Consider the following 24,627-nt stretch of genomic DNA (forward strand, 5'->3'; position numbering starts at 1 on the left):
TACTGTCAGTTATGCTTCAATAAGTCCTGTTGTGGTGGGCATGTCAATACACGTAGACGGAATCAGAGCGTGTTCTAGTCACGTGACACGATCTTACAATAAAACTTAGCGAGCTGGTCTACATGGCTGGAGTTGGAGAAGTATTATTCTATAATCTTCATACTGTAACAAAAAGAACTAATTAGTGATTTTATATTCATAGCCCCTATCAAACATTATAGGGTGCTTTTATGCAATTTTGCTTCGTGAATTCAATGACGATGCCGCCCAAATTTATGAGCTTTAAATCCAGCTTATCGTATTTGATGCGGCCAACAAAATGATTCAAGCAGCTATGCATGAACAATTTGTTGTAAGGAATCAATTCGGGGTTCACAATAAAAGGCTTCTCGTTAGAGTTGATGACTGAATTAATCGAGAAAAGGTTTTCGTTGATGTAGATAAACTGGCGCTTCAAGTTGGCAACAAGGTAATTCAAGAAATTCACATTTGAAGTGGTGAACTCAATAAGATGTTCAGTATTATTGTAGGCATCAGCTAATCCACTAGATGAGGGCAAAGACCTCTTGAAATCATGTTTGTAATTGTTCCTGGAGTCAAAGCTGGCAAGTTTGTTAAACCTAGCTCTAGTTGAATTACATTCAACACATGAGCATTTATTGAGGAGCAAGTCAAAGCAGTTTTCTGGCTCGTAGCCTGCCTCCGTTGTTCTTGGATGCTCGAAAATTGAAGGCAAACTTACCAGCCAATTGTTAAAAAAATCAGGGATAACTAATTCACGTAACCTAGTTAAACCTGAAATTCTCAGCATCAACTTTCTTATTGAAAATTTGGGAGAGTGGTTAGCATCCAACTTGATAAAATCGTTCACATTCAAGTAAAGTGATTCCACTGTCGAGACTGCTCTAAAAAAGTCGGGGTTATTCAATAAGCGATCAAACTGGTTTAAGTTTTGCTTCAAGTTGTTGGACTTGTAGTTTATTAAAATGAACTTCTGGAGGTTATTGCAAGGCAACTCACTGAAGAATGTATTGATGCAATCACAGTCATTGTGAATACAATTAATTTTAAGCTCAAACTTCTTGAGCGTTCTGAAATCAATCACTTTGCTCAAGTCGGAAAACGATAAACGCGAGTTATCCTTGTAAGAATGGGCTGAAGTGAGGGATAACTTCTCTAGGTTATGCATGATGGGGGCTGTCGATCCTTTGAAATATTGAAGGAACTGAGATGTCGAAGTTGGCGAGTCCAAGTATAACCCACTGAGAGTAGACAAGTTGTGTAAAAACGCATCAGGAGCATGATCTGGATATGCAGCTGGGCCCATTGACTGCTCAATAAAGATATCCAAGTCTTGTAAGTTCAAGTTGTATGGTAACTCAAACAATTCTCTGAAATCAAATACCATCCAATTCCTTAAATTGCTGACCTTGCTGTTATTGTGCAAATTCATGAGTTCGTCTTCGATGAAAAGCGTGGATCTATTGGAGACATACTGGTTGATTGTCCTGGAGTTCCGAATGTTGTTGATGTCAAAGTTCATGAAAGTGATGCTATGGTGAGGAACGAGGTCCCAGAGGCGAAGGAGACGCTCATACAATGGAAAGTAGTCGTAGCTGATCAAGTTGGATTGGGAGTGGATGATGATCTTCGTCATGCGTGCGAAGTTTTCGGGACTGAGCCTGTCCACAAGCAAGTTGAGCCTGGAAACTCTCAAGTAGGAGCTTCTGCACTGGTCGAGGAAATTGCCCTCTATATCGTCATTGATTACGATAATCTTCTTGTACAACCGCTCGCAGGCCTTCTTCCTGAGGAAGCGACTGACCTGGGCTAGGTTGGCCAAGTGCCGCTGGTCCAAGTTGTCGAGGATAATCTGGAGAACCTCTTCTGGCAACTCCGGTAACAGCCACGTGATCATTCCATCATGGGGAGGAGATACCTGTTGCAGCCTCCAGGTGTATTCGAGATTCATGGTGAGCGAGTGGTGATTGGTGATTGGTGAGGTATGTTTAGGAGAAGATTTTGCCGGTTCCAACCCGTGCTTTATATTCTCCCCCACATTATGCATGGCTCATCTTGTTGTGGTGTTTGCTGCATTTTTGCATGTTTTGTGTGCAGTTTTTTTTCTTAAGTGTGGAGTCAGTCACTTATTTTGCCTCATGGTTTTGGCGGCTGGGGCGGTCTAACGGCACGCGCTAGCGAGGTTAGGGAGCTCACGTGGCAGGGATGGAAGGCCAAGAATTGTGGATGAGGCTGGAGGATTGACAGGTTAGGTGTGGTTTTGGCGAGGGAAGGCGGATTTGCAAGTAGGGTTAAATTTGGCAGCTTCTGGGCATTTCCAGCAAATGCTGACAGCTGAGTGGTGTTGAATTGCCGTTTAGAAGGGTTGTCTGGGCACTGATGTTGCTCTAAGTCACCTCCTCAACAGTGACATAGAACACACTCACAAACACTGAGCTTTCTAACTTCCTTACGGAAGTCATTAAGCTGTTCACAATCTAGCTTCTGATGGAATTACTGAGCTGTATGACATCAGAAATAACTTCGCCTGGAAATAGCTGCTCTTGAAGAACACCACTGGTAGAATCACAGCACCTTCTTTTGGTGTTACTGTACTGCGTCTAGCATACCTTCTGGCAGAACCACTTGGGCGTATTACTGTCTAGAAACCCCACTGATCGTAGAACACCTTGGGAATCATGAAGTGTACTCGTACAAGACCACTCTGTCCCAACAATACAATCACCAGTGAAGTGGACTCTTGCCCAACTCCACTGAGCTTTCTTGATCACCTCATTCAGCTGTTCTTGTAGCAACTACTGGTGGACCTCTAGGGTTCTTAACCTGTTCAACCACGTAAGTTCTTACCGTGTAACCACGAAGAACTCCATCTCTCCCCTTTCACTGATTCATCCACGCATCTGCCTTGGAGTTTCTCGAGAACCGAGTGAAGTTGATATCGCCAACTCTGGCAAAGGCGTTCATTTTGCTGAGTGCTACCTTCCGGAGCACCAAAAATATCTTCCCTTTCAATAAGTTCTGGTCAATCAATGAAATGAAGATGTTTTCCACCAAGTAATCGTCAATATCGTGAGGGCTCTGGAGAAATGGGAACGTGGATTTGTCGTAGCTTGTGCTTCCTAGCGAGAGGGCAAGCGCACTCTTGATTATATCGAAGTCAAGATTGGTAGGACACCCCATTAGTTTCCATACCTTCTTGACGAGATTCCGCAAAATGAGCACCTTGCTTTTGTTGGCCAACAACAACAATAGGTTGTTCTCTTTAAGGTAGGTGTAGTTTTCCAAGAGCACGGTGTTGAAGCCCTGGAAATTGCCCACGCCCATATGGTGACTCAACTTGGAGTACATCTGTACGATCGGAGATGGCCCACTAATCTGGTGGATATAATTGAAGTTGGGAACTTTTCCAATCACCAAGCACACAGGCAACCAGATCTTTAAAATCTTCTCCAAATTGGACCTTTCTTGGCTAGAGCCCCCCAACGGACAGTTCAAGAGACACCACTGGATGTGCCCAAAACTCTCAATGAGCTGATCTTTGATCAAGTAGAATTTGGACAAGTAGTACCTGTACTGAACCTGCTCTAACTTGGAAAAGGTCCGCATACTCAAGTTGGCATTATTCATGTTGGAGAAGATATTCCGACAGAGAAGCGGGTTTTCGAGCTTGAAGTAGATCAAGCATAGCTTGTTGCTCACGAACAATATGATGGTCTTCTTGAGCTGGTTGGTGTCATTGATCTGCGATCTGATATTGTTGAAGATCTTCAAAAGCACCGATGCTAAGTATGTCAATCTGGGACGTGAACGGAACTCCTTGATGAAGAATTGGGCGTCGAGCTTGATGGATAGAGGGATTATTGTTTGAATTGACTCCTTGACAAGATAACTCAAAAGATGCCCACGATTATTGTTGTTGAATGCGATGGATAGGTCGTTCAAGTAGGTGGTGTACAAATCGTAGGACTCTAAAGCTGACCACGGATTGAGTTCGAGGGCAAAGTTGATGAAGCTGAGCAAGAGTTCGTTGAACGCCAACCACTCGTTGTTGTAGACGTTGTAGTTCTCGATGTTGATCTGCTTCAAGCTGACCTCACTTGGGATGGAGTTCAATACGAGCACATACTGATTCACTTGCGGGTCAAGACTGAGCAACCTGGAAAGCTGGGCTACCTGGTCCTTCTGGTTGAGTCTGGATACGGAGGAGACCTCTCCGAGGTAGCGGTTTATGATATCCATTGGTGAATGGCCATAAGTGTCTACTGACTTTGATATCTCAAAAGTCGCATTTCGCGGTTTTTCCACCTCTTCCCAGAAGTATCACTATCAGCTTGATACTCGTATGCGATACTTCCTGGCTTGAGGCGTCCGTAACTAACCACCAGTTGCGTTACATCACCATTGTGAATCAAACTTGAGCTGGCAAATTCTTGCATCAAGACTCGATTGAAAACCACCCAAATCCTTTCAGCTCAGGCCACCCAAATTAGTGTTACTAACATTAACAATCGCTTCTGAATCGGTTCAGTTGGTTCAGAATTCCGAACGTTGAGCTAAGAACCACCTTGTTGAACAGCCACGTCTAGCAGATCTCATCCTGTCCAGCACTTCGAGATGGCTTCTATTTCAGCGCCTAGAAGGCAGCCAAACGTCCCACCAACTCCCAGAGGCCAGCCAGCGCAAAATCCACCACCCTCTGGAACCGCAAAAGGGTCTTCTTCACGTATATCCGATGGTGTGAACCTCAAGTTGGAGGTGAGGTTGTTACCACCAACATTGACAGAGGCCGAGTTCAGGGAACAGCTAGCACACCACTACAAAAATATGGACCTGATAGGCTCCTTGTACTACGTCCAAGGTGTGCTTGCTACTAAGCCCTATGAACTTCCTACATATTCCAGGGCATACATACGGTTCGCCAAAGAGCAGTACATCCAGGGCTTCATCTCAGAACTTCAAGGAAAACCATTCTACGAGTCTACCACGAGCGACAGTTTGATTCCAGTTATTGAGAAATCTATCATAAACCAGATGCCAGAGTCCACTATTTCCTCCAAACCCATAGCTTTGAGTGTAATCGAAAAGAACCCCTTGTATAAAAAATATTTGGAATTTCTTAATGGAGAGACTAAGTCTTTCGATCTCGCCAAAGAACATTATACTATTAAAAAAGAGCAGAAAGCAAAATCAAAGGCAAGCAAGTTACAAAAGCTAGCAAAACAGAGAAGCGAAAAGGTGGATTCAAAAAAGGCTACACCTGAAGATAAGCCCCTCAAACCCTTAAAACTCAAAGCAAAAGAAAAACTGTTCCCCGAGAGGCCAAAAGCCAATGTCGGGGAAGATGGAAAACCTGGAAAATTAAAGTCAAAGAAGAGAAACAAGTCTAATGAAAAGCCACAGGAGAACCCGAATGAGAACCCGAATGAAAAGCCGAAAGGGAAGTCAAGAGAGAAATCAAAAGAGAAGTCGGACGTAAAAGAAAAGAGTCAAACAAGACCATCCAAACCAAAGAAGGTAGCACAAAAAGACAAAGCTAACTTGGAAAAGAAAATTGTAAAACCGAGTAAACTACAGGAACTTCCAAAGAAAAATCCCCCAAAGGAACGAGATAACAAAGTCAAAAGTGAGGATACTAAGGGAACAGAAATTGCCCCAAATTATCCTAAGCGAAACAAACTGAACGTTGAAGTAAAATCAAAAAAGGACATTGCTTCGCAAAATGAGTTGATTGCCAATTCTAGACCCAAGGCAGAGGTTAAATCAACTGAAAGGCACAAAAAAGCTCCAAAAAAGAGGCTACCAAGCAATGAACCAAAAGAGGTAAAAAATACAGAGGGTGGCACCGTCTAAGGCAAATTGGCACCTAAATCTTCAAGGGAAGCTATCAAACTTTCACAAACCCTAGTGAATGACCTTCCAGTCTACTTCTGAGCTATTGTGCGCCTTCGCCATCATTTATTGGTTTTCATATTCAACGGTGTGGAAGTTCATCTCTGTAATTTTCAAGAATGCAACTTACTCTTGATATAAGAAGTATGATTTAAAAATGCATTCTTGTTTTATTTCCCATAAGAGTCAGCTCCTAGGTTTGCTAGTCTGTCTGCCTGCTCGTTACCATGGTTTCCAGCGTGGCCCTTCACATATGCAATATCAATCTTGCCCCAGCCTTTTTCCTGGTACTTCAAGTTGACATCATTCAACAATTTCAAGGAATCCTTAATTATATCAGAGTTAGCGACAGGTTGACCTTTCGAGTTCTTCCACCCATTACGACTCCAGGTATTTGACCATTCGTTGAGCGACTTTTGAGTGTATTGTGAATCTGTGTGTATAGTATACTTGGTACTGCCCCCGTTGGCCAATTCTTTGTTTATATCTTCCAAAGCATGCTTCATTGCGTACAATTCTGCTCTTTGGTTGGTAGGACGTGCTCCTGATTTGTCAACCCGTGATAATGGAATGGCTGCATTCTTTTCCAGATTGGCACCGTAGTACACGCCATATCCTGAAGGAGGATTGCTATCTTTTCCGTTTCCTCTACAGGCCCCATCAACATAGATATCAGCCGATTCTTGTTTTGTAGAGGAACCGTCCTTTGATTGATAACTTGGGGATGAGTGGGAGCTGGAAGAATATGAATCTGGATCATGCGAAGAAGACTTGGAGAGAAAAGAGCTCGACGAATATGACTTCGGAGGGTGTAAGCTCTTCGACGATGACCGCAGGGAGTACGACTTTGGGGCGTACGCCTTCAGTCGGAAAGAACTGTTTGACAGGGAGTATGTGTTGGACGAGCTGCTATTTTCTATAATGAACGCCTTTGCCGCTGACTCTGAGCTGAATTTCTTGAACGAGGCTCCTTTGTAGCCACTCACACTTCTTTTGCAGTCATCCCAGTTGTTGAAGATACCTCTGCTGTTGCCTTTAGCCACAGCATAGTATGGCATGGCTTGAACAAAAGTGTTGTTTTGGCTGGAGAAGCTTCTTAAGAATGTGACACGCCTTATCTTTGACGAGTGGTGGTAGTTATGGACACAATAGATTGGAATTGGAATTCCTGTCAGGTTTATGAGGGATTTGGGATTTGGGATTCTGTTGTGTGCAGGTAAGTAATATGTATAGAGACATTGGGCGGTACATTTCGAACATCAAAGTTGAAACAATGCATCGGAAAATATAGCAACCCCTCAGAAAGCGCTACAATTACTGAAGTTTATACGCCAATACTTGTAAAATGATTGGACAAGGATGTAGGTATCTAGAAGAGATACTATATCAAGAAGATTTACGAAATGCAATTAGAGACGGAAAAACGGGCGAAAATTCTCCTAATGAACCCAATAAAGGAAATGATAATACTATAAATTAACCGGTAGGTCCAAGTGATTTATCGGAGTGATAGATTGTGTTTTACATGATTTTCAAATGAATAATTGCACATAAAATCTTCCTCTCGAAGAGTAGTTTTTTACCATCCAGAGACCTAAATTATAACATCTGCCGTTTTACCAAAACCCTATGTGCATGCCAATATAGCTCAGTATCTACTTCGTTTTTTATACGATATTTAGTATTCTGGAAGGCACACTTGGCGTCTATTCGTAGCTGCTTGGCAATGCTTATACTAAGGAAAAAGAGAATAAGCATAAAAAGTAATCCCCTTACCAGCAGGTCTAAGAACGCTTTTTATTTTTCACAAGAGAACAGCCAATCTAACCAAACTATATCAAAACTATATCAATTTCTTTCCCTTGGCCCTATGAGCCTGTTCTTTAGATTTGTACAGAATTATGTCTGTTCCTAATGGATAATAAGCTCTCACCTTGATTATACTAATTGACCTAGGCCCGAAACTAGAAATAGTCTTAATGTCTCCAAATTTCAGTCACATGTAGACACTACCAAGTAATTCCCTTGAACAAAGCGATTGCCACAGTATTTAATCCTAGATACATTGTGTAGACCACCTTCAATAATCATTGTATCTAATCCACAATTTATAGACGCTCCAAGTAAAATAGAATTTAAATTATTAAGAAAATGAAACATTCTACAGGTCCAGTTCGGCTGGAAATTTTGGCGTTATAAAGATTAATACTATAAATAGAGGTGGAGTATGTAAAATGTATGCAAAAATTCTATTAGAAAGTGTCCCAATGTTGGACTGTGTGTAGTTTGGCTGGATATTCCAACAGAGTATTGGAGTTTGAAGCTGAGGAATGTCATTAATGTCGTAAATTGAGCTCTATCGTTTTCAGGAGAGAAGCCATAAGAGTATGCGGACAGCTGACCACAATCTGAGGTTCTTCAACTTATGGAGCGAAGTTCTAAAATCCAAGACGAGAATCATCAACTGGAAGAGTAATATGATCAATACATGCCACTGAATTCCAATGTTCTTGTCTTGTCTAATGGAAATGCCTGAGTAAAATTGTCTCCCAATTTCCCGTACCGAGCATGGTCTGGAATTATTAATCCAGGTAACCATTTCATTGGCCTCAGTTCCAATCTGGCCCAAAAGACTTCCTTCGAATTTCAGAAACTCACAAGAGTATTTTAAATTAAGGAAACCAGTGCTGGTTGCTTCACACTCCATTATTGTTTGAGTACAAATATCTGATTCAAGTGTGGATATTTGGATTCTTTGTTCTTGGCAGTCTTCAGAACAACTGCCTTGAGTACTTGGAGTGCCTGGATTTAAACTTGTGGAAATGCTGGAAGAAAACCTATTCAGAGTTTTTGAATTATCGCTGGAAGATTCTGACTCTATGGTAATTTGGGAATCTCTGTTACTAAGGCCAAAATCATCCCCCCGGAATTTCTTGGTGTATTTGTTGGCAGAGATATTAGAATTATCATCGTCAGTAGAATCTAATGTTTCTTTAGAAGAGTTAAAGATAGTTTGATCGATACTCCTTGGAAACTCAAGCCCCCACTTGTAGATTTCTGCGAGATAATATTCAGGGTCTGAAACATTCTGCTTCAGACGATCAAAGGTATTGTCTTGTGCTTTGAGTTCAAAATCATCATTTGATTCCACCAGTTCTTCAGTAACTGGAGAATTTGCTTCTTCAGCATTTCCATAGTCTTTATCGAAATGTTCAACAAAGAGAGAACAAATCAACTTATGAGAAGTACCCTTCTTAGCGTCGGCAGGGATATCTGAGCTCTCGGATTTGGTATCCATTTTAGGAATAACCGTCTTTAAAGTAAGAACTCTTGCGAAGTCGTTGATCCCAACTTCCTCCGAAGAACCATAATTCAGGTCAATTTCATAGAAAGTATCAAGAGGTTCCTCGTCTTTTTCAAGGGGTTGATTACTTTCTCTCGAAGTTTTTTCAGATGTTTCATCTGCTATAAGAATCTCTTCTTCAAGAATCCCTAATTCGGTATCCAGGTCAAGGACTAACAATTTCTCTTCTCAAATATTCTCAGAATCAATATGATTTGCGTGGGAATTGACTTTAACGCAATGGTTACTCAATTCTTCCTTGGTTTCAATGGAGCACTCTTGATCCGTGAGAAGATCCTTCTCGGAATTGTCTAAAAACAATTCGAGTGGAGAAAAATGTTTAAAGTAATACTCATCAAATTGGATGGCCAAGGCAAAAGTATGAACTTTGTTATCCAAATAAAACTCTTCCGTAACCCTAAATTGTTTCCAATTATTCTGGAGAACTTCACTTGAACTTTGAGGAGCAATACTGGCAAATATATTTGCCCCTAATAGCTTTAGATCTTGTGATCCATAATTGCGAGGAATTTCAGTCTTTTCCCTAGCTCTCAAATGTATATCTTGAGATTCATCACTACTGGAATACTTTCCATGGTCTACTGAATTCTTGATCAGTTTGAGACAAACATCGCCTAAATCTTCAACCACCCCCGCGGTATCCAATTCCAAGCAATCTTTTGCATCATCGTTGATAAGACTAGTGACCCTTCCGTCTTCTGCCATTACGACGAAATTCTGTGGTTCATCCTCGACAAGATCGGTGGCCTTTTTATGGACTTCTAAGTTCATAGAATAGTCGGAAAATTCCTCTTCAGGTTCAACCTTTCCACCGGCCTCTAACCCCATGAGATGTAACGAACCATCATAGATATTAATGGACTTCTCGCAGAGTTTTTCCCCTTCTAAGTAGGCGATGTGTTCCAAATTTAAATCGTCAACGCTAGAATAGGTATCCTTCCCATAAGCTTCAAAGTGAGTAATACACTGTACAACAAAGCTATGATAGTTGTCCGCTGTGGCCCCTAAGTGCACAAATTCTGCAGCTTCTTTAACGTCAACGCTAGAAATTTCATGCTTCTCACCAGATTCTAAATCCATAAAGTCTTGGGCTTCTTGGACAAAAAAGCTAGGAATAAAAGTTCTTCCTTCAACATCTGGTTGGACGGATAAATAAAATACGCTGATTGCAAAAGCAATACCACTCCCAATATCCAAATAGAAAAGAGGAACAACAATTAAAAGAACGATAAAGTCAACAATTTCTCGAGTATTAATTTTGAAAACTTCAGCCTTCCCAATGGTTTGTGATTGTCCAAGAGTATCATCTTCCTCGACAAGAGGAATATCAAACATTCCAGCTTTTAAGCCCATAGCTTCTTCAGCATCACCAATTGGAATGTCAACCATTCCACCAACTTCCAACCCCTTGAATTCTTCATCACCAATAGGAATGCTCTTCATTCTACAGAAATCCTCAGCTTCTTCAACATCAACAATAGGAATGTCATTCATTACACCAGCTTCTAAATCCACGAATTGTTCATCTTCTAGAATATCAAGAATAGGAATTCCATCCTTGACACCCGCTTCTAGATTGCTCATTACCAGGACATAAGCAAAGAACTTATCAGAACTACCATCATCTTCGCTCTCGGCCCAGTCAAACTTTTCTGGGGCTTGGATATCGAATGAGAGTTTAAAATCTCCATCAGATTCAACTTCTGTTTCAGGCATTTCATTCTCGTTATTATCCTTGTGGTGGACCTTATAATGATTGTCGAGCGTATCGGAACTACCAGTCTCCATAATTTCTTTGTGCTCATGTGAGTCCACTTGAGATGACTCAATGACCTTATCGGAACCATTGGCCAAAGGTCCTTTTCCTTTTTGTGATTTATGAGCAGCCCAGAAGGTCTTTTTAGTAAAGCTGTAACAGAAAAGACTATTTGTTCTAGTTTTATTACCGTTGCTTCTTTGGACATCAAGAAATGGAATCACCGAACCTTTAGTTGAACAAGCAAGTTCATTTCTAGGACTCCACTCACGCATAGTTTGGGTACGCTTTGCAACTTCTGCAACCACCTTTGGCTCAATGATACCAGCTTCAACACTTTCCTTCGAAACTTCAACAGACTCATTTGGCTTGGTCTTACCAGCCTCAACACTAGTTTCTTTCGAAACTTCAACAGACTCATTTGGCTTACCAGCATCAACATTAGTTCCATTATTCTTGGAACGTTTCTTCATTGTGTAGCCCGTCTTCTTGGACAACTTGGAAGTGCTGTCCTTGTTTGGAGAAGATTTCTTCTCAGACAACACTTCAGCCCAAGTGGGTGCAACATCACGAGAGGTTTCGCTCTGGTGAGGAGCCTTCTCTTCAAAAAATAAAGTGGCCTTGTTGGAAGAGCCACAAACACGATTGTTCTTTTCCTTGTTGAAAGGAGGAACAGCCACATTCTTTCCAACCAATTTCTTGAATGGAAGAACAGGAAACTTGTCAGCTTGGTGAGGTGGCACCTCTGGTCCCATGACATCAACGCCAGATCCTGAAGGTGAATCAGCGGATTTGGGTACAAAAGGAGAATCCGAAAGCTGGGGAAAGCCCGAGATCTTGTCAGCATTGCTAGGCGACGCTGAGTTAGAGCAGGGGTTGGAGGAATCTTTATTCATAGTGCTTGAATTGTATTCGTAGCTTGTCTAAGAAGAAAGATATGGTAAACGGGACGATCTAAGACTGATTTGCAAAATCTGAATATGGTGCACAGACACAGAATGATGTACGGATGTTTCTAGCTACTCCCCACGGGAGCTGGTGGCTTTTTTTAGCAGCCAGTACCATTTCTTTTTAAATAATAATCGTTGAGGGTCCCCCTCGGTATTTGGGTGCAAAAACGCAAGGTCGCAAATTCGGTTATGTCAAACTGCAAAAAGGTTTCATGGCCACGCGTATGAGCTCAATTGCATCCAAGCATTGGGCTGCAACGTGGCTTAGATTCCAGAAGCCGGTAAGCGATCGGATTACAGGTTTGTTCATCTAAGCTTTATTATTTGATGCAGTATCTAGATCGGGATCCAAGATTCCCCGCCTCGCGTATTTACCAACAGATGTATCAAAACGTATGCAGTGTTGACAGCCACTCAAGGCATCAAACCATCACAACCTGTCATTTTACAGGCACTATTTGTATCTGGCTAATCCATGGACCAAAAAATTACATATTATAACCCTTTTTTTCGAAGAAGAAAGCTAGATTATCCGTAAATTTTACTCCAGTTGCTTTAGAAAAGCTTCTTTTCTGAATTTTCTTTGATTCGAGTTGCCAGTGGCATCTTTCTTAATGAAAGAAAGTTGTACTTCTAACTGCCAAAGAATGCCTGATGGATATTTGTCGTCTTAGCCATGAAATTTCTGGTAAATGTTCTAAAAATGGCAACAGGGGTCGTGGAGTGGCAGTAGTGCAAGCACAATTGCCCAAAGCTGGAGTTAATATGCACTTGGATCTACTTGAACCTGTTATATTGTAGATTCGACCCCTCGGATATCTAGTTTTTTGCAGCAAATAAAATTTCTTCTTTTTCTGCAAGAGCGGGGAAGAAAGATCCAAACTTCAAGATCAGGATCTAGTACCTGCATATACCACACCAGAGAATTGTCAGACACCTCTTCTCTACGGCAGCATGATGCCAGATCCACATGCATACTGTCAACTTAAGCTATAAAAATGAAAGATTCAAGCCCCTGCGCATTGGAAGTACAAGTTTTATCACATCAATTTCGGTTCTTATTCTTCCAGTATAAATCTTCTCGTTACTGCTCTTGCATCCAGATATACCTACTAACCCTGCAGCATGTCTATAACGTCCGACTGGTCAGAATTTAGCTTGTATTGGGCCCACCATAAATACGACGTCTCATTCTTCACTGTATAGGATTAGCTAGTGAGACCATTGGATCCGTATTTCCCATGTGGACTGATGGGCCATCCCGCAACGTTCTTCTTTGTCCCCCTAACTTGAAATACTCTAATTATTTACATCCCCTCATATTGTGGACTAAGTCTCCTCTTCTCATTGAGCGTCCCAAAGTTCACTTAGTGGTTCCAATTACCCATCCTCATATGCTCCTAGTCCAGGTCGTTGTGGTTGTTGACAATGGTCTATCACCAGTGGATTTAGTTGAAATGGGGAGTCATATATGTAAGTTTCCATCATCAAATCACACGCCCCACCCCAGGAATACAATGGATACTTAGAAGTGGATTTCTAAGTCCATTAATCGTTTTCAGCGCCTTTAAAACCTTTGAAACATCTTTTCGCAATGTTTAATCTATCTATATTATTAGATGGTTGCACCTGGCTGATTCGTCAGTGAGTGTTTCTAAGAACTCTTCTGCTGTCTCTTGTCGAATTTATATACTATGATACATCTTCCCTGTCTTTGGTTGTGATTTTACTGCGACACAGTGCAAGATTATTATGGTCCAAAAGTACTTTTGGTGTTCAGTCGTGCTACATTATCAAGCATATTGAAGTCGAAATTACATCGGTGAAGGAGCCTCGTCTAAAAGTAACATGTTGAGTTAATCTGATGCAACAATAGTTTCTCTGAAACTCGTTATCTTCAATTCAGGCCTTATTATGGATAACCATACTAGACTCCATACTAGACTACCTGGCTTTTCCTAGCAGTACCAAATACTGCATACATTAGCTGTGCTTCCGTGCTTCCGCGCTTTAGAAAATTAGTTGATAGTATCTTGGAAGTTCCAACTATGCCAAATCAGATGGGGAGGTTATTATTCTGGCAAGAATGCTAATGAACTATGTAAATACTCCTGTTTATTTATGCAGAAGTAGAGATATACCTTTCTCTCCAAGCATATTTTGAGTATTTTTCTTGTCTACTTGTAGCTCAATTTGAGTTCTAATACATTTTTACAAAAAATATGTAAATTAACAAGAAAAAAAACAATAATTGAAAGAGAACACTCGACAGTTGACTCTATCATTTTGCGAATAATTGTCTTTGTAGGTATACTCTTTGAAATTTTGTCTTTCTATGAGCTTTTGTCTACTCCACAACCTTTACCCTTTTGACACCACCAAGGCTGATATTCCACAGCTGGGTGGTCTTTAATCATTGGATCCATGTGTCTATTCTTGTTAACGGTAAGTATAGTATAGCCTATTGTTACTAACTTGCTGGTTTTATAAAATCGATTCAACTGGAGCTCCTGACCACATATTTTCCTGATAATTGCAATTCAAGACCATGATCATGGTACAAAGTGAAAACCACAACAAGCCTGCTTCAATAAGACCAATTAAAGGTGTGGTGGCAGACATAGCTTTGATTACATAATCTTCACTTTACACATGGTAGCGCTTCAGTTTCCCACAAAAAGCAAGAAAAGCGGTTTTAGCTCAGTTGGGAGAGCGTCAGACTGAAGAGATTCAGTCACAGTTAATCTGAAGGTCCTGTGTTCGATCCACAGAAATCGCATTTTTTGCAAGCCAAAAAACAGATCACGTGATATACAACCCGTTTATCACGTGCGACATAAAATAAACACACCAATTTTATCCTCTACAACTCTAGCTCCATTTTCACGGCATACGACACGGCCACCACTGCTGCATAGCCCACGATCCACGTCTCGTTGCAAGCGACAATGACCAACTTGGATTATCTCGCAGAATCCAGGCTAAGAAAGCTAGAGGAGCTTTACACGTTCATCAACGATCCGTTGTTAGATACACTAACCTCCAAGAATGAAGGGCTATCCAAGTTTCTACAGCAAAACGACATCGAAAACAGCGAGAATTTCGACCTACGCAGCTTGCTGGACGAAAATGGCCTGGCCAAGAGCCTCGAAAACTGGATTGTTCTGTCGATGGAGAAAACGACCTTCCATCCCAGCCAGCCGTCGAAACGGAAGGCAGATTTCGATTCGCTGGACGACAGAGCCCGTAAGAGGCACCACTACAAGCCAAGTGGATCCAGGAGTTCCCGACAGGCGTCAGGTTTCAACACCAGACAGCCAAAGAAGGCTTCCGCAGTCAAGTCGTTAAGATCACAAGAAGAGGTGTCCCAGGAAGAGATGGAGGAGTTCCTCACCAAGGATATCAGTGAAGTGGAAATACTATCGATCCCAGAGCATTACCCTACCAAGCCTCACACCGTGTCGTCGTTGGCAGAATTATATTACCTAACCCAAACCCTTCCATTGATCAAGCTCCTTCCAGGGAGCCACAAGGTGTTGATGACCGACAACTTCGAGCTCGCTTTGTTGGAAGGTAAAATAGCCGTGTTGTACTCGCGGATCGAGGAGCTTAAGAGGCAAGGAAAATGGTCATTGCGCCAACCACAGAGATTCTACGACCCGTTCGTGTACTTGAAAAAGAATAAGAAGCACACATACCACTGGGACAGCATGGTGCAAGAAGGGAAGTGGATGGCAGCGGATTTTAAGGAGAGTTCCAAGTACAAGAAAGCGTGTTGCGTGATAATTGCACAGGCTGTGAAGGATTATTGGGTGCACGGAAAGTCCGTGTGTATAAAGCCCAAGGAGATAGTACACTTGCCTGAAAATCTGGCTGTGGATATAGTTAAGGAGGAAACCAGTTTGGTAGCTCCAGCACAACCAGGAGATGATGAGGAAGTCAAGGTTGAAACACCTTCAGCAATCGAGATCCTCGACAAAGATACTGCAAATGCAGAGCTGGCCACTGAAAAAATTGGACAAGATCCAGAGTCTATCGATACCAACTTGATCTTCTCAAAGAATTCCACAGCAGATCCAGAAGTCAAATTCTCGTTTACAGACTACTCCAAGATTAATGACGAGGATATATATAAGTATAAAGGATCCACCGATGACAGGAGTCCATTCAAGTTGCATGTTGACCTCAACGACCTCAAGAAGATTGACCAATCGATCATTAAGAACTTGCCAAAGTTCTCTGCATTCGAAGAAGAAGCTCCAAATGGACCTGCGCCAGCATTGAAGCCAAAAGACACTCCTTTGATTCCCGTTTCGCGCTTGTTGCATCCATTCGAGGAAGATGATGATTGGTACAAGATCGTCATAAAAGAAGCCAACAATAAATCAAATTCCCCCGACTCCTCTGGCCCTCCCGAGTACCAGAAGGGACTTTTTGGCTTCCAATCACACCGTCGCTTCAACTACTTAAAGCCTCCAAAGCCTCCCTTGATCAAAAACATCGAATATCGCTCTCCTACCATTTGGTTGCCCCAGGATGACAAGTACTTGATTCATTACGTGGCTGAATTTTGCTTCAACTGGGACTTGATTTCAGAGCATCTTCTGTCGTCTGCCTCGACCTTGAAGAAGTATGAATCTAATATCGAGAGAAGGACGCCATGGCAATGTTTTGAACGGTACATTCAATTGAACGAGAAGTTCCAATTTTCCGATATGAAAGGAGTGTATTCGTACCACGCCCAGCAGTGGCTCGAACAGGCCCACAAGGCGCAGCTGACTACCAAGAGAAGAATATCGCCTTTGGGTGTTGGAGCGGAATCCATTCAGAGAGGCCACAGAAGATTAAGATGGGCCTCTCTTTTTGATGCGATAAGAAAATGCATGAAGAAGCGGGAGATAGCCGCAGCCAAGATCAATAATAGAAGAACCACCGATTATACTTCGGGTACAACGACTTCGGCTTCAACCGCCACCAATCCAGGGACTGCTTCTGCTAATAACACCACCACCACCACCACCGCTTCGAATGCAAACCAATCAGTATCCAGCGCAGGGCCAAATCCAGCTACAAAACGGGTGCTTGATAGGGTCCCAACACCTGCTGAATTGGCGAAATTGAAGTTTGAGAGAGATAAGTCGATCCAGGAAGCTTACTTAAACCAACAGGCTACGAGATCTAGAATGATGGCTGCAGTTGCGCAGCAGCAGAAGCAACAACTGCTCAACAATAGTGGACCTCGAGGTCTGTTCCAACCAGGAGCAGCTGCCAATAGCAGCAATGCCTCTGCAGCTGCCAACAACAGCAACATTGGGCCCCAACAAAGAGTGCCTGTGGGAGTGAACTCCACAAATCTTCCACCAAATTCCAAGATTGGTTCCAGCTCGGCTCCAGCTCAAGTCTCGGGGCAGGCACCACCTGTGAATAACCAAAGGGCAAGGCCAAACACGTTGCCTACGGCAAACAAACGTCCCACCACTCCCAATGGTACTCCCTACACTCCCGAGCAAATCCAGCAATTGCTTCAAATCCAGAAACAGAGGAGGTTGATGCAACAGCAAAACCAACAGAACCAACAGGTTAAAGGGGCTGGCAGTCCATTGAGTAACAGTGCCATGTTGCCAAATGGTTCCTTGCCCAATAAGACGTTGGCAAATAACCAGAATAGCATTTCCAATCCGCAGATTCAGGGCCAACTGCCTCAAGTATCTAATAGCTCCCTTCTGGTGCAACCGCAGGCACAACCAGGCCAATCTGCCCCCCCATTGCAGCAATCCAATCCACAGACAGGCTCTTCTGGGACTCCTGTAACCAAGCCACGGATCCATTTTGCACCGGCACAAGTGTCTGCCATTATAAACTCGATCCAGCAGAAAAATCCCGGTTTCAGCAAGGAGCAAGTCACCAAGCTTGCGGCTCAATACTTGGCGAACCTTCAGCAGCAACAGCAGGAGAGATTTAACCAGCAACAGCAACAGAATAGGTTGAACCAGCCATTAGCAAGTGGATCCAACCCGCAACTGTTTCGTCCTGGAAACTCGCTGCAGACAGTCCACAAGCAAACACAAATAGCAACGCTTACTCCCCAGGAAAGGAACCAACTCCAGATGCTCAAGGCTGCGAAAACAGCTCAGCAGCAGCAGTTGCAGCAGCAGCAGCTTCAGCAACAGCTGCAGGGTTTGGCAGCTCGTAAAAGCGGGTCACCTATAACTGGTTCTAGTTCTCCTTTGGATATGAATAGTTTGTCGAAATTGGAGTACGAGCAGCGCAAGAAGGCCATGATACAAAAGCAGCAGCAGCAGCAACGGATGTCTGGGGTCAATATGTCGCCTTTATCAGGCCTGACTACTCCGCGGATGTCTTCTGGGTCTTCTCCAGCACCAGGATCGGGGTCACCTACCAATTGAGGGAGTGATAAGGCATGAATCTAGAATAATGGAGGAGAATGTATACTAGTATTTTGAAATTATTAATAGGGTTATTGCATAGGATTAATTCGAGTGTATTAATATAGGGTAGATATGAATATTGAAACGTAACAATGAAATTTCAGAGCGTCAATTTTATGAAAATGGGCCAATATAAGTAACGGAATCTGGAAGATTTATCATGCGAAGTAAATTGTAACCATATTTGGCTTTGATGGTAGAAAAAGTCACTTGTGTGATACTGTGGTCGAAATTCATTTATATCACAGTGAATTAAATAGACAGCCTCTAAAAAGCCAATTGTCATACAATTTTTTTTCACTAGTGGTCGTAAGGATGTTTGGTCCCAGACTACCTCCTCATATTTAGTTAAGCTATCATTATCTCTTTGAGTAATGTGGCTTACAATACAAACTTCACAGACTCAAATATCAGATTTCAGACGTTTTGCAATAACTACATTCATACCAGTTCTATACTCATATCCAGGCATCAAAATTACGAGTATAGAATTGCCAGTTGGCAATAAGACTGGCTGAAATTGAATTTGCATTTTTTATCTGGTGTGTTGGCCCAATATAGACGTCTGTATAAGTCCGGTTAGTTTTTAGACTTATACTTGTATTCTATGACATCCAGACAACGAGGACTATTTGAATGGCACGGTACAGTCCATGAGTGGTTGCGTATGGTGTCTAATACCGAATTTGAAAGATATAGAAAGAAATAAAGGTAAAAAAGTACAACGAAAATTCCAAAGCTACCAACATAGCCTTTTCGTGCCAAATCTGGATAGATCAAGGGACCACGAAATGAATAACCATATCGAGTCACATGACATTTGTCACGTGATCGCGTATCTGAGCTTATTCTGGAGATGCAATTGATCTAGCTACTCTTCACAGCCACACATCCAGCATACCCCGCTGCCTGTCGGAAGCAGCATGACGAACCAGAAACGACATCCAATCGACTTGAGGGAAGCCCTCAGCGTCACTCCTCTTCTCCATTTGATTCCAAAGCAGGATATAGCTCCGCTAGTTTCTACCAATACCATTCTCCAACAACCTGATGACTCGTTCATAGATGCCATGTTGCTCAACGGCCCAGCAAGGCAAACTAGAGATGCCATAAACCAAGACCCTCAGCGGTTCAACGATGTTATGACGTTTTTATCCAACGATTTTAGCGCCTACAATGATGACGAGCTCGAAGAGATCCGCTTCAAGCTGGCCAAAACGACAGAAGACTCCACCACGACACTCTATCCCGACCCCAGCACTCATTTGCCGCCTTTTGAAAGGAACATCTTTCTAAGCGCCCAAGAAATACCGTCTTCTTTCGGGGTTGAAACTACCAGCTCCTCTAGACACGAGCCCAAGTCTAGGCTTTCCGTACGAAAAGACTACGAGTCATCCACAGAAGCCACTGCTAAACACAACCAGAGGTACTTGAACAAGTATAGACACGAGCTACGCCTCATGGGCATCATAGATGGCGTCGTTTCGGTCGCGCCCCAGGAATCTGGTGCAAATAACCATATGAAGAGAGCTCTAGAAGACGAAACTAATGAGCACATCGAGTCCAAACGAGTCCAAAAGCAAAGCTACGTTACTGACGGCGAAATAACAGAAAAGTCGTTTGACTACTTCTGCACTGTGCTTGCAAACCTATTGGATGCAATGCAAAATACCTCAGATCCAGACCCACACTGGGTGCACTACAACGGGGTTCAAGTACCCTCCATCAACACCTTGCTAGTGCTATATGATTGCTTGTACAGAATCGCAAAGCATCCAATCGTCCATCAAACAAAAATGGAGCATATATTCAAATTTCAGGAAGTTTGTCTAAATGCATTGGAAGAAGCGAAGCAGCGAAGTTGGAACGAAATTCAGAACCTCATTAAGGAGGATGATGTGAAGTTCGAACAATCCATTGGCTTGGTCCAACGCTTTTTCGAGGACTGCTTTACATTCAATATGATCTCCAAAATCATGATGAAGATCTTGGTGGGAAAGTGGCCTGAAAAAAGAGTATACCTTGATGAATACCTCCAGGGGGTGGTAGACTTGACTTCACAGCTAGTGGATGATATCATCAGACCAGTCTGCGTATTGAGCTCCGACTCCCAGCAAAAATTAAAGGTTCTACGTCCAATGTTCTCCACATTGTCAAACGACCTCTGTGCTATTTTTGAAATGCTAACCGAGTATATCTCACAAAATGTGATGGAGGAAAGTCTTTTGACCAAATTGGAGTACCTTTCAACCGTATTGATCTTTTTGGACGGAAACAGGAAAGAAAAACTGTCAGTGTTGGGGACGAATACCCTTGAAAATTTGAAGATAGCATCTTTGAACTTGCTCGTGACCGTTTACAAAACCTCCAAGGATCAACGAGAGTTTATCTTGAACGAAGTCCTTTCAAACTTGGAGAAGCTCCCAACACAGAAGTTGATTGCAAGGCAATATAAATTACTCAGAGGTAGTAACATACAGCTAGTCACTGCATTGCTAGTCAAATTTGTGGAGGCCAGTGCTGAGCCAACGCTCATTGCTGAGCTATTATCCGAAGAATATATTTCCGAAGTCAATAACCACCAGAAGTGCCTAGCTGTTGTAAAGCAGTCCACACAAGTGGTTCAAGGGCTGTTGGATATATCAACTGAGATTGCTTCCTATTTGTTGAACCGACTTTCGAAGAGTACTGAACAGCATTCCAAGCAACTTTTGGAACTCCTAGTTGAGGATTTGTTGATATTGCTTAGCCTACCCGAATGGTCAAGCTCGGAAAATTTGCTCAGCTCTATAATGAAGGTATTTTTAGCTGCAATACAATCCCAGACTTGCTCTGCTTTGCTAGAGAATTATTTGTTGGAAGTTTTAGGTGTGACAGCAGAAAAGATACTTCATCTCAGGAATTTACCCGGAAGCCATTTAACATTAACAGAGCATGCTCTTGAGACCGATATCGCACTTATACAGAATTGTATGATTGACTCCTTGGTTTCCTTGCAGGGAAAAGTATCAGAAACCGCCAGCACCTCAGCGTCCAGAACTTTCTTGGTGTCTAAATTTATAAAAATGTTACAGCCATTAGTGGAGTCAAATGGTACAGATAATCCACAATTAGATTCTAGTGGTGAGGAAGACGTTTTGCAGAAGAAACCGATGTTATTGACTCTTTATCAGGCATTGATCAGTGTATTCAATGGTGAACTGATCAAAAGAAACAACTTTGATAGCGAGCAGTCTTCAACAATCTCATACAGAAGTCTTTTGCTATCCCAGGAATTACCCGAGTTATATGAAAACTTTCTTACCACCCTCCTCCAGTGTATGGAAAGCTCTAAAACAAAATCCAAATCCCGTGCAGTTAAGATCTTATCCAGCTTGGTTGAAGTGGATCCCACCTTGCTAATGTCGCCTTACATCCAAGATTCCATTTCCAGCAGACTCCTGGATTCATCTCCTTTGGTTCGAGATGCTGTTGTTGATTTGGTAAGCAAGTACTTGAGTTCCAAACCAGAATTGATACAAGGTTTCCATAGGGCGATATGCGATTGCATGAACGATGATAGTGTTCAAGTTCGGAAACGGGTGATACGATTGTCCAAAGAAATGTATATCAATAGTCATTCCAAGCAAGTCAGAGTGAATATTGCCTCTAAATTACTAATGCGCTTGGCTGACGAAGATGATGCTATCCAGGAGTTAGCCAAGAGCTATTTGTTGGATGTGTGGTTCGTTTCATTGGAGAAAGAAAAAGCTGTCCAAAATAAACCGGTGGCCAGTGCATCAGCCATGAAGAGAGGCGAGGTAATGGTCGAGATAGTGACCGCAGGAGGGAAGACTGTTCAGAGTTTTGAGAACTTCTTGGTGGACGATGTGCTTTCCAATAATAGGGACCTGATTAAAGGTTCATTGAGTTTAATAGTGGACTCCGTATTAGATTCTATTATTGAACTGGAGGAGTCTACCCAGGACAGTTCGAAAGACGCCACGGAAGATTCACTGAATTCCAATAAGGAACCCAAGTCCAAGATCGTCCAAATTGAAAATTCGATGAAACTAATCTCGACCTTTGTTAAGTGCGAGAGCTCCCTTCTTTCACAGGATCAATTGACGTCGTTGCAGCCGTTTATCATCGAGGATCAGAGCTCAGGGAATAAGCTATGCTTCTACGGGTTAGAGATTTTACACTACACATTGAAGGGAATTGACTCTTTGAGGCCCGACTTTTTGGATTACGTCCAGCCCCATTTACTCAGACAGCTCACCAAATTCAACCTGAAAGAGCTTCAGGTAGCCATGCCATGCGTATGGAAACTAAGCGAGATGAAGAATGAAACTGCTAAGCTAGCAAATGCAACTATTTCATGCCTTAAACATATCAGACCGTTCATAGATGATATGAAAAAGCTGAAGAATCCAAAAGCAAAATCCGAAGACTTTCAACTGACTGATGTTCCTAAGTTGCAGAAGTTGTTACACCTCCTAGGCTGTTTTGGAAAATATTGCAAGCTTGAGAGACACCGTGAAGTGTTTTTGAAAACACTGCTTGGGCTCAAAGCTAAAGAGTCGGTGGTTAGCTTGATTATAAAGTTTCTATTGTACTTCACTTATCTGGCTACGAATCCTAGCATAAGAAACACCGCCATTACCAACATAATCAACATTTGCTCGTCCCATCCAAAGCTATTCATGTCTGGAGCCATCTTGAAAGTCATTGATCAGGAATTTGAGTCGAACGACTTGTCCACAGTTCACGGAATTGTGTATGGACTCATGGAGTTCCTTAAAACAGAAGAAAATGAGACATACAAAAAAAATGGTTCTTCAAAGAAGCTATCCAATGAGTCTGAACTTGACGTGGCAGTTTTCCACGGCAATGCCAAAAGCTACGTTAACGATGGGATATGCGCTGGGATAGTCCAACGGTATATTCACCGCATCCTCAAATTATGTCTTGAAGATTCCGGGCATTTTTCCTACCTACCAATCCAATTTTTGCAGTTGGTGATTAAGTTGGGCTACGCTAATCCTAAATTGTGCATTCCCACCATTATAGCATTGGAATCAACCACAAACTCTGTGATTGGGAAAATCGCCACAGACCTCCACAAAGAGCTTTATGATAAACACGAATCTTTAACGGGAACTAGCTATGTGGAAGGAATCAAGTTGGCAGCAGACTACCGGAAAAGGGTATCGCAGGCATACCTCGAGGAGATAGAATTCTTTGAAAGCATATACCAGATAGTAAGAAACAGTTCCCTTTCAAGAAAGAAGTTTGTTCAATCGTTGTGCAAAGTGTTGGTGGTGAGTGCCCAAGTGGAAAAGAAGGACGATAAAGTCGATCTCCTTTCATTGATACCATACGTGTCGAAGAATATTGCGTTTGTTAAGTTTGCCATACTCGAAGAAGTTCTTACCTTGATCAGTTGCTTGGATAAGCAAATTGCCACTACTGGGGTAGATTTAATGGATCTAGTTGACTCAAAGCACGTTGACCAGCAATCTGGTGAAAGTACCAAATTGTTTCAAGCAATGATTACCATAATCGACCTCAGACAGCACTTAGTGAGTAAATATGGCGTCACTCCAGAACAAATCGATGCCTTTCGCCCCGGGAAAGTTGATAACGAATTACGGCAGCCTTTGAAGGCTGCAAACCACGGTAGCTTCGAGCTAGCTGTGTGGTATCCAACTCCAAGTGAAACGGAGGTTGTAACGATCATTGAAGCATTCCAAAAACGCATGGAGCTTTTATGATCATTTGAATAGCCGATGCTACGCTTGAGCTTAAAGAGATTCCATCTGAATCCCTACTTCGTCTTATATCCGAAACTCGTCTGGTACCAGTAGCAGGTCAATTATTATAATTTTCCTATAATACATAAATTCATACATCATTACTTTTGTGGTGTAGTTTGTTCCTGAAAGATCTTCTCTCTTCGACATTTTCTTCCGAGAACCGTTTGAGATATCTCGGGAACCGGAAACCCTCAGGTAAGGGAACAATATGGGACAATCGTGTTCCAAAAGCAGCATCCTCGTCGATGTTCAACTGGAGGTCTACACCTGAGTCGAGGTCTTCAAGTTTCACGTAGCTTTTTCTTCTCCTGGTATAGCCTCTTGGGGTTGCAGGCACTGTCAGGTCACGAATTCTGGCAGGTTTGGCATCATGGTGCCTTGCTATCGGTTTCGTTGCCTC

The 24,627-nt window shown here is 42.4% G+C and overlaps 8 protein-coding genes and 1 non-coding gene across 9 annotated transcripts; 4 read left to right on the plus strand and 5 right to left on the minus strand.

The window, feature by feature from the left end:
- Positions 1-208: 208 nt before the first annotated feature.
- On the minus strand, positions 209-1,918 carry CANTADRAFT_57953 (uncharacterized protein; the record flags this gene model as incomplete). The annotated part of the gene is made up of 1 exon (XM_020210752.1): positions 209-1,918. One exon carries the CDS (start codon positions 1,916-1,918, stop codon positions 209-211), a length of 1,710 nt encoding a protein of 569 aa, XP_020061809.1.
- A 983-nt stretch (positions 1,919-2,901) lies between these two features.
- CANTADRAFT_24263 (uncharacterized protein) lies at positions 2,902-4,260 on the minus strand (the record flags this gene model as incomplete). Its single annotated transcript, XM_020207062.1, has 1 exon — positions 2,902-4,260. One exon carries the CDS (start codon positions 4,258-4,260, stop codon positions 2,902-2,904), a length of 1,359 nt encoding a protein of 452 aa, XP_020061810.1.
- A 375-nt stretch (positions 4,261-4,635) lies between these two features.
- CANTADRAFT_24264 (uncharacterized protein) lies at positions 4,636-5,871 on the plus strand (the record flags this gene model as incomplete). The annotated part of the gene is made up of 1 exon (XM_020207063.1): positions 4,636-5,871. One exon carries the CDS (start codon positions 4,636-4,638, stop codon positions 5,869-5,871), a length of 1,236 nt encoding a protein of 411 aa, XP_020061811.1.
- Positions 5,872-6,080: 209 nt separating this feature from the next.
- Positions 6,081-6,968, minus strand: CANTADRAFT_58064 (RNA-DNA hybrid ribonuclease; the record flags this gene model as incomplete). Its single annotated transcript, XM_020210763.1, has 2 exons — positions 6,081-6,696; positions 6,796-6,968. 2 exons carry the CDS (start codon positions 6,966-6,968, stop codon positions 6,081-6,083), a joined length of 789 nt encoding a protein of 262 aa, XP_020061812.1.
- A 1,204-nt stretch (positions 6,969-8,172) lies between these two features.
- On the minus strand, positions 8,173-9,325 carry CANTADRAFT_149142 (uncharacterized protein). Its single transcript, XM_020206325.1, has one exon. The coding sequence runs from the start codon at positions 9,206-9,208 to the stop codon at positions 8,276-8,278; it is 933 nt and encodes a 310-aa protein (XP_020061813.1). The 5' UTR covers positions 9,209-9,325; the 3' UTR covers positions 8,173-8,275.
- Positions 9,326-9,442: 117 nt separating this feature from the next.
- CANTADRAFT_92572 (uncharacterized protein) lies at positions 9,443-11,503 on the minus strand (the record flags this gene model as incomplete). The annotated part of the gene is made up of 1 exon (XM_020211960.1): positions 9,443-11,503. The coding sequence occupies one exon, from the start codon at positions 11,501-11,503 to the stop codon at positions 9,443-9,445; it is 2,061 nt and encodes a 686-aa protein (XP_020061814.1).
- Positions 11,504-14,669: 3,166 nt separating this feature from the next.
- CANTADRAFT_t259 lies at positions 14,670-14,759 on the plus strand. The gene has a single exon. It is a non-coding gene; the product is annotated as a tRNA-Phe (tRNA).
- A 91-nt stretch (positions 14,760-14,850) lies between these two features.
- On the plus strand, positions 14,851-18,516 carry VID21 (Vid21p). Its single transcript, XM_020208196.1, has one exon. The coding sequence runs from the start codon at positions 14,929-14,931 to the stop codon at positions 18,385-18,387; it is 3,459 nt and encodes a 1,152-aa protein (XP_020061815.1). The 5' UTR covers positions 14,851-14,928; the 3' UTR covers positions 18,388-18,516.
- Positions 18,517-19,352: 836 nt separating this feature from the next.
- Positions 19,353-24,185, plus strand: CANTADRAFT_24268 (cohesin-loading factor complex subunit; the record flags this gene model as incomplete). Its single annotated transcript, XM_020207064.1, has 1 exon — positions 19,353-24,185. One exon carries the CDS (start codon positions 19,353-19,355, stop codon positions 24,183-24,185), a length of 4,833 nt encoding a protein of 1,610 aa, XP_020061816.1.
- Positions 24,186-24,627: the final 442 nt, after the last annotated feature.

The sequence above is a fragment of the Suhomyces tanzawaensis genome (assembly GCF_001661415.1).
Source record: "Suhomyces tanzawaensis NRRL Y-17324 unplaced genomic scaffold CANTAscaffold_10, whole genome shotgun sequence".
Lineage (NCBI taxonomy): Eukaryota > Fungi > Ascomycota > Pichiomycetes > Serinales > Debaryomycetaceae > Suhomyces > Suhomyces tanzawaensis.

What these genes read in the sequence shown, in the direction of transcription:
- CANTADRAFT_149142 (XM_020206325.1), bottom strand. Translation starts at nt 9,208, where the DNA reads ATGGATACCAAATCCGAGAGCTCAGATATCCCTGCCGACGCTAAGAAG.
- VID21 (XM_020208196.1), top strand. Translation starts at nt 14,929, where the DNA reads ATGACCAACTTGGATTATCTCGCAGAATCCAGGCTAAGAAAGCTAGAG.